Source organism: Hydra viridissima, unplaced genomic scaffold (assembly GCF_058129835.1).
Source record: "Hydra viridissima isolate aposymbiotic clone 2 unplaced genomic scaffold, HvirCarnegie_v1 scaffold_4, whole genome shotgun sequence".
In the NCBI taxonomy this organism is placed as follows: Eukaryota; Metazoa; Cnidaria; class Hydrozoa; order Anthoathecata; family Hydridae; genus Hydra; species Hydra viridissima.
The window spans coordinates 13,924,612-13,939,710 of NW_028324303.1; the positions used below are offsets into that span (position 1 = coordinate 13,924,612).

General features: G+C 32.4%; 2 protein-coding genes across 2 annotated transcripts; one reads left to right on the forward strand and one right to left on the reverse strand.

Annotated features, from left to right (window-relative positions):
• Positions 1-6,006: 6,006 nt before the first annotated feature.
• Positions 6,007-9,227, reverse strand: LOC149890021 (uncharacterized). The gene is made up of 3 exons (XM_090084962.1): positions 8,445-9,227; positions 8,000-8,253; positions 6,007-7,911 (listed from the first exon to the last, which is right to left on the reverse strand). Exons 1-3 carry the CDS (start codon positions 9,132-9,134, stop codon positions 7,299-7,301), a joined length of 1,557 nt encoding a protein of 518 aa, XP_089941088.1. The 5' UTR covers positions 9,135-9,227; the 3' UTR covers positions 6,007-7,298.
• Positions 9,228-9,342: 115 nt separating this feature from the next.
• Positions 9,343-11,694, forward strand: LOC145183028 (protein cornichon homolog 1-like). The gene is made up of 5 exons (XM_080058340.2): positions 9,343-9,613; positions 9,776-9,844; positions 10,916-11,028; positions 11,316-11,459; positions 11,542-11,694. The coding sequence occupies exons 1-5, from the start codon at positions 9,539-9,541 to the stop codon at positions 11,564-11,566; spliced, it is 426 nt and encodes a 141-aa protein (XP_079914466.2). The 5' UTR covers positions 9,343-9,538; the 3' UTR covers positions 11,567-11,694.
• The last annotated feature ends 3,405 nt before the right edge of the window (positions 11,695-15,099 follow it).

The following is a 15,099-nucleotide window of genomic DNA, read 5'->3' on the forward strand; positions in this document are numbered from 1 at the left end:
TGTTGAATTTTAAAAACGACTGGATGTCAACCAAATCTGCAGCCCATATTTCATCTATGTCGTTCACAAACACTTTTTTTCTTCTGAAATGATGTATTACTGGTTTATGAAGCTCGTTTGCAAGTTGATCCGTCCATTTCAAATCACTCACACCAAATCCTTTTGTTGCTGAAGATGATCTATGAGAAGAAACAAACTTGCATTTGGTTATCCCACAAGAACCACAAGTTCCTTTCAACATATGTCTGTTGTTTTTTGTCATCTCCTTTTTCAAGTGAATGGTTTCAGTCTCTCTTTTGCATTTAACGCAGTACATTTTAACATATATAAAAAAGTTTATATAAAAATGGAAGTGATGAAATTGTCGTGTAAAATTGGAAAAACCAAAAGAAACAACAGCAAGCTTTTACCAAGAAGCATTCGAGGAATCATCGTTGGAAAATCTGGATATGGAAAAACAACGTTGCTGCTCAATTTACTTCTTAGACCGGGATGGCTCGATTACAACCGATTGTATGTCTTTGGCAAATCCCTTTTCCAACCCGAATACAAGATACTCAAAAGGTCCTTCGAAAATAAACTTCCTAAAAAGGATATTGTTGATTTGTTAACGGATGATGTACAAGACGAAATGGAAAAATTGAATTTAATCCATGAAGATGTTATTAACGATCTTTCAAAAAAATATTCCGACAATGATGATATGGAGTGTCAATTCTTTGAAACGGCTGATGATGTGCCTGAACCTGAATCCCTAGACTCGACCAAAAACAATTTGATGATCTTTGACGATTTGCAATTGACCAATCAAAACAAGTGCGAAAAATACTATATCCGAGGAAGACATTCTAACGTCGACTGCTTTTACCTCGCTCAAAACTATTTCAAGATTCCAAGACATACCATCAGAGAAAATGCTAACTTTATTTGTCTCTTTAAACAAGACCAAAAAAGCGTTAATCACATTTATCAAGATCACGTTTCCTGCGATATGAAAATAGAAGAATTTAAAACCTTTTGCAATCATTGCTGGAATGAACCTCACGGATTTGCCGTCATCGATCTCTCTTCTAAAAAGAACGAGGGAAAGTACCGAAGCGGATTTGACGATTTTTTATTTTTCTAAAACAATTTAAAAAATAATTCTTATTTAAAAAATGTCAGGTATAATCATCGATGTAGATGGGAAATCAAGTGTTATCACCACTGAATTTTTGGATAAAATCGTTTTTGACGAAGGAAAAAGTTATGAAATGGCTTTTCTCGGTCTTGAGACTTACAACAGCATTCCAAATGTAAGCAGTAAAAACAATTCTTTCAAATACAGCATGAACAATGGAGCTCATTGGGAAAACATTATCGTTCCTGATGGAAGCTATGAAATTAAAGACATCAATGAGTATTTGCAAAAGTCTATTTTAAACACAATAAAAACAGCTCAACGTGGAAGTTATATTATTGCAAATAAAATTAATTACTCTCCAAACAACCTTCAAATTGGAATCAATCTTAATACTTTAAAATCAACCATTAAACTTGGTTTGAATTATTTGATTGACTTTAACGTGAAGAATAGCATCTCTTCAGTTTTAGGGTTTACTAAAAGAAAATTAAATTCCAATTCCGAATACGAGTCGGATCATATCGTTAGAATTTCAAGCATTAACACCATCAGAATCGTTAACAACGTTATCGGATCATCCTATATTAATGGAACCCAATTAAATTGCATTTACTCCTTTTATCCAAATGTTAGTCCAGGCTTTAAAATTATCGAGAGACCAATGCATTTGATTTATCTTCCTGTTAAACTGTTTGAAATTTCAACAATGGTTACTCGCATCATTGATCAGAATGGGGATTTGGTTGATTTTCGTGGAGAGGATATTACAATACGATATCATATTCGAGAAGTGAAATAAATAATTTTTTAATACATAAAAAATGAGCAATTATCAAAATATCAAAATTAATATCTCGCAGAGCCAATCTGATAAAATTAAAAAAGCCATTCAAGACAAAACCAATGCTAGAATTAAGCTTTCTCATCAAGACTTGAACGGTAAACATGTTCTCGCTATCACTAATGCGCAATTGAACAAAATTAGAAAAGCGTATGAAGCTGGAAAAGGGGTTACTCTTAAATTGAGCAAAAGACAAATTGCATACAACTCGAAAGTCGAAGGTGGCTTCATTGGGGCTCTTTTACCGTTATTAGGAACTCTAGCCACAAAGGTTGTTCCTGCTCTTGCCACTGGTCTGCTTTCAGGTGTTGGAGCCTCTGCCGGCTCTGCTATGGTTGACGAAATCGCTGGGCGAGGTCTTTTTTACATGAGCAAAAATGGAAAAGGAATGAAGATAAAAACTGTAGGTGGAGGTGGATTGTTTATCACCCCATGGACTAAAAATGTTCACGGTGATGGACTCTTCATTAAAACTGGAAAAGGTTACAAACGTATTAGCACTGGTTTTGGTTAATTGCTCGGACCCAATTCACCCTTCTCAAACATCCCCTTTTTAGGCGCCATTCTCTGAAACTTCTTTCACCGTTTTTCAAAAACTTGGATAAACTTTTTAAGAAATTAAAAAAAATGATCGACTTTCAATGGATTGACGTAGAAGGAATTGTTTTACCTAATGAGGCTTTAACTAACTTTCAATTGATAAAGGCTGCTAAACAGTTAAAATTGAAAAACTTTCGAGGTGTTTTTGTGAGGGATGATTTACCAAAAAAGACAAGAAAAAAAGAATGTGGAATCGTAAATACGGGAGATTCAAGCACTGGTGGGTTTCATTGGGTGTGTTGGTTTAAAGACGGTGATAAGAAATACAGTTTTGACTCTTATGCTCAACCTCCTCTTGTAGAGCTCATTGATTATTTAAAAAGCCCTATCTTTTACAACAGCAAAAGGGTTCAATTTGGTAACACTTCTTATTGTGGTCATTTGTGTCTTTACGTTTTAAAAAAATTGAATGAAGGGCTTGATTTTCAAGAAGTTATCAATACCTTGTGGTGAAATTTTTAAAGAATAAAGTTTTTTAAAAATAACAAACCATGGAGAATATTCTAAAACGAGTTGATGTTAGACTCGTCACCACGAAAAAAGATGCTCTAAAATTATCCAAAAGTCCACGATATGATCGAAACACCATTTTTGATGAAAACCTAATCGCGGTTCATATGAAAAGAACAAATGTCTACTACGACAAGCCTGTTTTCTTGGGAATGAGCATCCTGGACATCAGCAAAACACTCATGTTTAAGCATCATTACGACTACATGAAGCCTAAATACGGGGATAAGCTGAAATTGTTAATGACTGACACTGACTCGCTATTTTACGAAATCGAAACGGAAGATTTTTATCAAGACATTGCCGCAGATGTGGAGAGCAAATTTGACACGAGCGAATTTAAAAAAGATCATCCTGCCATTCAAAACGTTAGATTCAAAGTGGGTTTGAATAAAAAAGTTATTGGAATGTTCAAGGACGAGGCTGCTGGCAAGCAAATTAAAGAGTTTGTTGGGCTTCGACCTAAACTCTACTCCTATGAGGTATTTAATGAAAAAGAAGAACACAAAAAATGCAAAGGCATTCAGAAATGCGTTGCTGAAAATCGCATCACTCACCAAGATTATAAAGACTGCTTAATGAACAAGACAGAAAAGCTCACAGCCATGAATGTTATCCGTTCCCATCTTCACGATGTCTACACTGAAGAAATCAACAAAGTAGCACTCAGCGCTAACGACGACAAAAGAATTATTAAAGATGATAAGATAAGCACATTAGCTCTTGGACACTACAAACTAAAACCTAGTTTTTAAATTTATGGATTATGATCAAGTATTTAGTCCGGAATAAGACGCCATCTTGGAAAATTTTAAAGATTTGAACCTGACAAGATTTTTATTACTTCATTGTCGATTTTGGCGAGGTATCAACCTTAAGTATAGGAAAAGTATCAATGCGCCAGAATCGGCATTTCCTAGTAGTGACTTTGATCGGAGCCATGTCGCATCTTCTATTTTTTTGTCACCTTGCATTATCACAACTCCTTTTGCCAGCGAACTTGCATCACACCATACATTAAGGGATGCATTTGGTTTGACATTCCATACGCCTTTGGCTGGATCGCATTTGATGACTTTCTCCACGACCTCCTTTATCATTTCATTAACGTGCTTATCCGTAATAGTTTCATCCCAACCTGCCTCGTTAGTACATCTTTTTATAAAGCTGCATGCGAGTCTCAACCATCCAGCAACTGGTAGATTAGCAACCAGATTACCACACAATGAGAATATCTCTCTCTTAGTGAGCACATTTTTTGTAATGGGAATCTCGCGACCTCTCGTCCCGAAACTGTACTACCTACTATCGACTTGGTGATAAACGGAAGAAAAGCTACAGCGCTTGTAGATACTGGTTGCTCGCAATCAATCATCACCAAGAAGCTACTGCCTGAAGGTCCCTGGTTTTGTTGACGTTTGTAACAGTCCTTCGCAGCATGTTTATGCGAGCATTTCTTGCATAAAGAGGTACATTCACGTGCAAGGTGATTTAATGATTCGCAATTGAAACATCGCATTTCTTTCTTTCTCCGAGTATGACTTGTAATTACTGTCCCAGTTGTTCGGTAACTTGCATTTACCTCTTCATTCACAGATAAACATGCCGCATCCAATCTGGTTTGTACAATTACGGATGCAGTCTTTACGCAATCGTCAAAGCTCGACGCATCCTCTCCCCGAAGAATGGCACGCAGAACAGCACCATCATTAACCCCAATGATGAATTGATCACGAAGTCAACCATCTCTCTCTGAAGGCAAGAACTTGCATTCTTGAGCTGCTCGAATCACTCGATGTGCAAACGTCTGTATCGATTCTTCATTGCCACGATAAGTTTTCCCAAATTCATACCGTGAGATTAACGATGATTTTCTTATCTCCAACGTTTCAAGTTTCACCACCAACTCTTCGTACGAAACGTCCTCTGGCAGTTCAGGTGCTGTTAATTCTTCCATGGTATTGTAGATTTTCGACGGCAGAGCAGCAAGCAAATATGCTACGTGTCGATCTGCAGTAATGTTGTTTATCACGAAGAAAGAAGTCATCTGCCGAATAAATCGCTTTGGCTGTCCATCTTCATATTGCGGAGATAATAGACACGCCCGGTTAGCTTGTTATTCTACGCATTTAAGAGCCATTTTATTTCGTTTCTAATATCTTTATTACTTGTCAACAACCTCGACAACGTTACAAAAAAAATTGTTCGCTATATATAGCATTTAAACATACAACTTGTGACTCTTGTCAACAATAAATAATTGTTATAAAAACCGTTATAATAATAAAATTATGCAACGTGTGAATCTTGTCAATTATTAGCAAAGCTAATTATTGGCACATTATTGACACATATTAAAATCACAACACTTTCCAAGATAAACTTCGAAATAAACTTCAACTTCCTTAAACAAACTTGATAAGTATTACAAACATGTTATAACAAAATATTAATTTTTCATGTTTTGTAGAAAACCGTTTAATCCAATAAATAACTATTGCAATTGTTTTTCTTAACCTAAATCTACCTCACCCCCTGCCCCCGCCCCCCCCCCCCACTTTTATTTACCAATTTGAAACTCTAGTTCCAATTGGACGTTTAGGTCTGGTTGGTTAGTTTTAGTTAATGTATTTTGAACTTCTAGGTCTTGCTGTCCCAAATAACACAAAAAATTGAACTAACGTTGAAAACTTTCCAAAACACACTAATGAAAACTGAAGTGCACATTAGGGTACAGCGAGAATTTTTTTTTCTTCTAAAAGCTTAAGAAAAGGTGTATTCTTATGTAAAATCAAATTTTAAATAGGGTTTCCTTAAAAAAATCTTTGATCGGAAAAAGTTTTGATACCCAAATTTTCACTTTTAGAAATTGCAAAATTTAGTAAAATCTTATTTGTCACATTTGTCCTTTATTATGTTTTACATGTCCTTCTTTTTCATTGCGATGAAATATTAAATGCAAATAATGTTTCTAGACCAATTGCAAGTTTTTTTGATACTTGTTTCAAAGTCATTATCTTGCATGAATCCTACCAGCAATGCAGATTCTGGACATTTCAGGGGAGAGGGTCTTCAATTTTCAATGAGGTTTCAATGATTAACAAATTTGCTTATAACAGTTGTTTTTTTTGTTTCATTAGAAACAAAGGTGGTGCCAGTGATGCGGTTTCCCCAAAAAACAGGAGGTCTATCCCATCTTACTCAAATAATATTTTGATAACTATAACACTATTAAAAAAACAATAAATAAAACAACGTATCTTTCAAATCTATTGACATTGAAAATTTATTAAAATTTCTTTCTTTGTTTTAAAAACAGGTAGCAACTCTCTATGTTGAGCTCTAGCTCTTATATATCCATCTCTTGCATCTGGTCCAACTACTGACATGGATGCTACTGTCAATTGTTTTACAGCACGCTCGGTACTTTGAGTATGAATTTTAACAGAAGGAGTTATTAGAGGTGTCAATCTTAGCAATACCAACTTATCTTTAGTGAGCGAACAAGTAAAAACAGGTTCTTGTACTACACCATTTTCCCATTTGACTAGCTCTTGAAGAGTAGTTGCTTCAAAGTTCAGTTTAGGTATTTTTCTTGGTCTGATTCGCATGTCTCCAAGGATTTTATTACCCCTTTGTTCCAAAATTCGGTCAACTGCAAAGTTGCGGTCTTCTGCATTATTACTAGATAATAAAGAGATTAATAAACTTTCATGGTTCGCATACCAAGCGCCTAACTGGATGTAGGGAGTCACAATTTCTCTTACTATAACAGGTTGATTTCTAAGAATTCTCAATTAAGACAGAATGTGATTGGAAGCATCTTCAAGTCTGTCTTTAACTTTAATGTCAAAAAAAAGTTTAAAGTAAAATTGTAAACAAAATAATACAAGTAACTCAAGATTTTTCAAATTCTGATCAGTTAAGTCATGTTTCCTTGTCCACATAAAGACTATTCTCATGCCAGTAGTGAGCCATCTGGCATGACTTAAGGGGCCACATTGAATTTCTCTAAGATTAGGTGGCAATACACCGATCTTAACTGCTTTACATAACTTGTAGGTTTGTTTTTGATCTGTTGACATATTTTTTAGTATTGTTTCTGGAATGTCAACAAAGCTCTCTCCCTCTGGAAGAGCTTTAAATTGAGGATTGTACTCCATTTTATTAACATCAGCAAGACATTTTCCCACAGGACCTACATGATGTTAGTTCCCACAGGACCTACATGAAGCCAGTACTACATGATGTTAGTCCATCAATTCCTTCTATTAGGTGACGCAAAAATAACTCATTTGAATGAAGCATGCATATGGCCCAGTGGCATTTGTGACCTAACATCTTTTCAAGATGTGTTATAGCACCACCTTTCCAGCCAGTGTTAATTGAAGTACTATCAGCTCCAAGTACTAAACATGATTCAGTAAGATTATATTGTTGCAGCAAATTATAAACACCTTCAGCAATCTTTTTAGCTGGCTTATCTGAATGAGTATGTGCATTTGGAGTAAAATGACCAAGATATCGACCACCAGGTTCTATAGTCACAGTAATGTGTTGCTCTTTGATAATAATAGGATGTAGTTGTCCATTTGAATCATTTATCATCGCTCTTGTTGAATCTTTTCTTCCAAAGTAAATGCCAATATTATCTGCTTTTGGAAGATTAAAATTGTCATTATTCTTTGCTATTACAATGATTTTTTTTCTTGCTCTCGTCAACTTAGAAGGATCACAAGCAAGGTAAGAGTATTCAGGGGTGAGAAATCCTGCTTTAATTAAATCTTGCAGATAACTTGTAGCAATTGCTGCAGTTGCGGCAGGTGAAATCCCAAACCTATAAAATAAAACTAGTTTATATTTATTTTTATTAATTCATCATCCGAACTTTTGCTGCTCAACAAAATAATAATCTATATGATTACCTTATACTAGCCATTGCTGTGTTTTTTATTGACATTGTGTTTTTTCTTGACTTCTTTTCTAAAAATCGTGTTACAAGGAAAGCATAGACACCTAATTTATCCTTTAGAAGCCTTTCAACCAACAATTTAATTTTATTGTCTTGTTTTAAAGTAAAGTTACCATTAACTGGATTATAGTTGTCATTGAGAGAAATATCAGGAGAAATATTTTTTTGATATTCTTCATATAATTCTATATCTTGTTTTTCTGTGACCTAAAACCAAACTTTTACAAATATTATTTTTGTTTTATATGTGTGTCTGTGTGTGTGTGTGTGTGTGTGTGTGTGTGTGTGTGTGTGTGTGTGTGTGTGTGTGTGTGTGTGTGTGTGTGTGTGTGTGTGTGTGTGTGTATAATTTGCTATATAAACAAAGAAAATATTTACTATTATGAAATTATATTTACCTCAAAGGATGCTTGATCATCTTGTAGTTTTTTCATTCTTTTCTCATAAGCTTTTTCGTCACTGATTTTTCTCTTATATTTTTTTCTAAGTTTCGTTGTCTCAATCTTATCAGCATGTCCCATTTGCATGTCAGACTTTTCACCTGTCTTATTTCTTTGACTGTATAACCACCTGAGCTCCATAGTTGGAATTTTTTTAGAAAAAATACAGGTGCAATTTATATATGCTTTACTTTTACAATTTTTGGGGGAAGAACACCCAGACATATCATGTTCACACAGAAGAATCTTATGAGGACATGTTATGAGGTCCATTAGCTTATCTAACTTCAATATAAGTTCTTCTTTTACTTTTGCCTTAGTTCTTCCCCATGCAACGTTTTCTACTTTCTTCCAAAGGGTTTTAATTCTATAATAAAGTGATTTCTCACCAATAATAACTGGCTGTTGAAACTTAACATTTGCTTTTCTCCATTGAGCAAGAACAAATGGAATCAGATCGCTAGCAAGATCTTTGTTAGAATATTTATTATGGTGTAGATTGCATGTCATGCTTTTTTGTTCTTTTAGTAAAATCCCTTTTTGAATAACTGCTCTGTTTGTAGGCAGCTCACTAGGAATAAAATCTTTTCCAGGTCCAATAAAATCTGAAATTGCAGTGGTGGATGATCTAGTCTTAACTTTCGACATTTATAAATATCTCGATTAAATAGCTAATAATGGAATAAAATAGTAACAAACTTCGATCTTGTATAAAGCTTTTATACAGCGGAGAGCCAAGTAAAAATATCTTTTAAAATTAATTCGGCGCTGCGCTTATTAGGAGAGTTTATTACATAAAAACGGATTTTGTTTTTTTCATTTTAATAATCTGTAGATATGAAAATTTGGGTATCAAGACGTTTTCTGATCAAAAAGTGGTCCATAACAGACCTACCTTAAAATTTAATTTTACATAGGAATACACCTTTTCTTAAGCTTGAATTTTATTTTTTTCAAAAACATATAAATCTCACTGTACCCTAGTGCACATACAGCTAAGATAGAGTTTATACTGGCTATTTAAATTTTTTGTAGTTTTACAATATTACGCTATGACTTTTGAAGTATTTTGTTTTATTTTATCACTCTTGATTAGTGTTGGGCTGATATTTCTTGTTATATGGAACGTAAGTTTCAAATACGGTGTCCATTCTTAAAAATTCAATATTTGATTTTGATATATACTGGCACTAAACTTGTTGTTTAACATTAAAATAAACGTTTTTTTTTCTTATACTAACTCTCGTGTTGTTATATATAAGTTTACTTTAATTTATTGTGCTTACCAGGTAATTGCTTTTGATGACTTGAGAACAGATTACAAAAATCCTATTGACCTTTGCAATACACTTAATCCAGTAAGTATTACTATTTTTTTTTTTTAAATTTACTGAGGTCTAATTTAAAGTTTCAGAAAATTTCCATTAGATTCCTAATCAACTCAGTTCTAATCTGATCTTAAAACAATTTGAAAATATTTATTTAGGAGATGGGTATTGCTTCTTTGTATTGCAGTAAAATATGAGTTGCTTAAGGAACTTGATTAGAAATAAAATAAGTAATCTTTAAAAACATAACAAAATGATAAAATTGCACGTCTATGACTGGTTTTTGATGTAACAGGTTGAATACTATTGTTGAGTTGGCATTTTATTTTAAAAATGCCACAAAATAAACTCTCAGCCTTACATTCTCATTTTTCTTTTTTTTTTTTTTTGAAGGCAGTTAAAAGTTAATAAAATTTTGAAGGATTAAAATAAGCATTATCAAGAAAATGTTTTTTTTTTTTTTAATTTTTAACAATTTGATTGAAAAAAGGAAAAATTATCCAAAGGATAAAGTTGTACGCTCCATCCTCCTCGGTTTTGTGTCTGGTTTTTGCATTAGTTTGTGTATTATGGCTACTAAATGATAAATAGAAAAATTTTAAAATTTTAAAATTACAAATGCTTGTAAAAAAAATCAGATAAACCAATATGGTTTTGAGGCTTTTGAGGCTTTTGAAGTGTTTATTTAAGTCTCAAAAATTTCAAAGCCTTGTAAATGCTGCATAAATTTTTTTTTTTTATAAAAAAGCTTACCCTTATGTTTTTCTGTTAAAAAAATAATTTATTCCAAAACTAAATTGTTTTCTAATAAAATTTTTAATTGTTTTCTAAACTTTGAGTTTCTTATGAATATTTATTTGTTTCTATTAAAGACCTATTAAATATGATTTTAAAATTCTTCTCTTTGCTCAAATAGCTATGTCATCAAGATAGTTAGTTCTTTTTACTAATTACGTCAATAAGATGGAGATTTCTAATGTGTACTTTAATTACTCTATTTAATATTTATAAACAAAAAATTTTACTAAACAGATTTGATAAACAAAAATAACTAAATGATTGCTGTAATGAAATATTAATGTGCATTTATTTTTAATTTAGCTTGTACTTCCTGAATATGCACTTCACGGTTTTTTAACAGTATTGTTTTTGTTTGGTGGTTTTTGGGTTATGCTACTTTTCAACCTACCTCTTCTAGCTTATCATGTTCATAGGTTTGCGTTTTTTTTTAACAGTATTAAGCAGCAATCATTGAGTTTTACAGTTCGCTTTTTTACAGTCCACTTTTTTACAGTTTATCAGTTGTTTTTTTTGCTTAAATGAGTAGTATGATTACTTTAACACCCATTTAACGTTATTATTATTTATATAAATGGTAACTAACATTGAATTAATGATAGTTTTATAATAGGCCATTATGTTGTATCTTAAAGTTGATAGAATTTATGTTAATAGTCAAAGACATTTTTTTAATGTTTTGAAATGTTTAATATATTTTTAGGTACTTATCACGTCCTGTCATGAGTAATTTTGGAATATATGATCCAACTGAAGTAATGAACTCATCTGAATTAAATCGCTGTCAGCGTGAGGGTTGGGTTAAGCTAGCATTCTTCCTTATAAGCTTCTTTGTATATTTGTACAGGTAGAATCATTTTTCTTTTACATTTTTCTCTAAATATTTAAAATTCTAATTTTATTTACTTTTATTTATTTTTTCTCTTTAGAATGTTGTATGCACTTTTATCATAAGCTTCAATCATAAAACTTAGTTTGTACAACATTCTGGATCAAGTGTCTCTATCTTTATAAAATATTTTATTTGGCGTAGATAGTTAATTTTTAAATATGAATTTAACCAAAAATATCTTGCTTTTGTGTGAATATCTTTTAATGTACAACTTTAATTTATAATCTTTGGTTTAAAAGCATTGCTTTATGAGAGGTTAGGGAGAAAGCAATGATGCTATAAAATATTATCATGTTCTTAAAAAAATTAACCTGTAAGGATCACAATATTGTTTCTTAATTCTCCCTTGCTCTAAAAGCAATCCGCATTTGCTAGAACCTTTTTTATTCTACTCTAAAAACACTGTAAGTATTATCAGCAGATTTTTTGAGCCTCGAATTTGTTTACCTTTGATCAAGATTTTATAGGTTTATGACTCTTCTACTAGAACCTGCTAGAAACATTTTAACATTTAGGAATTTCAAAAAATTAAATTAGAAAGGAAAATGTAAAAACCCAATGACGCTTGAGCAAACCCAAGGTCACTACGCAGTAAGGGCGCCAAAATACAATTTAATTAAATTGTAACTTATACAAACCATGTTTCTGGAATAAAAATGACATTTACAAATTGAAGTTTAAGTTACATTAAGCATTCGAATACTGATTTTTGAAACTTAAGTCGATTTATTATTTCCTAGAACTATTTTAAATTCAAATTTAAGCAACAAATTAAATCCAAAATTTATATAATGTTAACCAAAAAATACGATTTTATTGATAAAATAGGAGAAAAAGGGAGACCGGGGCTGGTTAGCCTCAGAAATTGTTGACGCACTGCGTTAAACTTTGAGGTTTTCTACCAGAATTCTCCAGCGCATTGAACTTAAAACGGTTTTTGTGTTTTTTTTTTATTAATTTCGTAACTTGTAACTAACCACGTTTTCAATTTTTAAAAGCTATAGCATTAGCTACAAGTAAACTCAAATAGATATAAGTGTTCTATAGTTCCTCTAACTTGTTACTTTTTATTTCTTTTAATATTTCACTTTTTCGGAAGTCCTTAAACCATTTTGTGAACAAAAAAAATCTGGACTCAGTTGGCACGGTGATCGCGGGAGTGGTTGGCAGTATGAGCCAACTTAACCCTTATCCCATTTCACGTTAGCCGTAAATTCATTTAAGTTACTGCAGACATGCGAAACTATGAAAGAAAAATTGACAAACCAAACTCCTTCGGCGTTTACAATTTTCCCATCCTAGATGTGTTGTCGCATACGCTAGAAGCTCAAAAGAAAGACCTGTTTTGTTACTGTTAGACAATTATGACTCCTACCTCTCAATAGAAGCTTTCGACTACTTCAATGAAAATAGTGAGTTGGTTTGTTCATGTTGACCTCATTACAGCCACAAACTGAAGCCTCTAGATCACAGTGTATTGGTTCTTTTAAAAATTATACAAACAGCTTGCGATGCATAAATAACAATGCACCCTGGTTCAACAATGAAAGTTTATAATTTACCAGGCATTGTAAGTTATTCCTCTTCCACTGCATGTACCCCAAATAAAATTACAGCTGATTTAAAAAAAACAAGAAGTCTTCCTTTAAATGTTAATATTTTCAGGAACATGATTTTATGCCTTCACACACAACCAATAGACTAAGTCCAGAACTCTGCGGTCGAAAGTTACTCATGTTGACTTAAGAAATCAAAGATAAAAGACAAACCAGAAGCTAACTGTTTAAAAGATTTAGAGCCATATTCTCTTATTTAATCTTCAGAAAAAAGTCTCAATCACGAAAATGACTGTGACGATGAGCAATTTTCTTTTTTTTGTTTGTGTTTAAACCTTTTCTAAAAGTAAACCTTATGAAATCTGGTTTCAGTGCAATAAATGTCACCTTTGGGGCTCATGAGTCCTGCATAATTAGAAACACACTATTTCACATTTACAACAACTGTAATAATGACAGTTTATTAGTATTGTGAGGGCGGTTGATTTATTTATATTTATTTTTTTATTATTGTTATATTCTTTTACAGTAAAGGGGAAGGGGAAGGGGAATGGGAAGTTTGGGTTTGTTTATGGATTAGGTATATGGAGGTTGGGAACGAGGTTAGTGGTCTGGGGAGTATTTGGTTAGGAAAGGGCTAGGTTTGGGAATAGTTTGGTTAGGAATGGGCAAGGTCTAATCAAAAAGGCTTAACTTGTATTCGCCGTCCTCAGTATGTTCTATAGTATAAAACTCAAACAAATGTTCTATTAATGTGTAATGGTAAGCACTCTTATATTTGTGTGACGTAAATGTAATGGCGCGGATATGCTAAGGTGTGCGGCAAAGCATCAAACTTTTCAATAACAATATTTAACTCATATAGTAATAACAACAATAATATTAATAATCGGAATGCAAACAAAAGTACTTACTACTGGTTCTTCTTCTCTTACTTATTTTTCTTAATAAATATTCTCAAAAATTCTCATCAATATATATTCTCTTAAAATTAACTCATGCAAATATCAATAAATCAATACAGATAATAACGCTTATTTAAAGTTACTCAAATATCTTTTCTTACCAATTCTTCTCGTAAGTTTCTCTTTAAAATCTTCGTAAATACTTCTCATAAAATTCTCTTTAAATCTTTAAAAATCCTTTTTTTTTCATAAATTCCTCTTTTAAATCTCTTTTCTCATAAAATTCTCTTTTAAATCTCTTACTCTTCTTAACTCTTACTTTGCCATTTTAAAACCTCTTCAAAAACTGTTCTTCAAAAACTCTCTTCAAAAACTGTCTTCCCAAAAACTCTCTTCTTTTCTTTTTTTTTTTGAGCTTTTTATAGTTTTCGGTTGTTTACCGTTTTGCTACTTATTCATCATTTATTTATATGACAGGTTGAATAAGTTTCCGTGCATACATCTTTTCTTGGTTGTTGTTATTTTTTTCTTTTTCTTTTCGCTTTATCGTTTATTCATATGACAAATTCAATAAGTCTCTGTGCGTACTTCTTTTCTTGGTTGTTGTTGCTTTTTACTTTTCTTTTCGCTTTATCATCTTATTCATATGACAAATTCAATAAGTCTCTGTGTGTACGTCTTTTCTTGGTTGTTGTTGTTTTTACTTTTCTTTTCGGTATATCGTCTATTCATTTGACAAATTCAATAATTCTCTGCGTGTACGTCTTTTCTTGGTTGTTGTTACATTTTTCTCTTCTTTTCGCTTTATCATCTTATTCATATGACAAATTCAATAAGTCTCCGTGCGTACTTTTTGTTGGTTGACTCACTCTTTCTGTCGAATATTATATGAGTCGGGTAAAACTTAAAGATAATGTTTACAATTTTATCATTTTCCCTCCTCACATAGCTCCATTCTTCGAAAAAATCGTCCCTTGATTTTTGATACAAGGATAGTTCATATGTAAGTGGTATAGGTATACTGTTTATCGTGTCTGGATTTTCGAGATTTGAGGTTGGCATTGTCTGTCTTCCATTCAAGTAGGTTTCGAGATTTGAGTAAACTTGATTCGCGTTTTCAATAAATATTTTAAA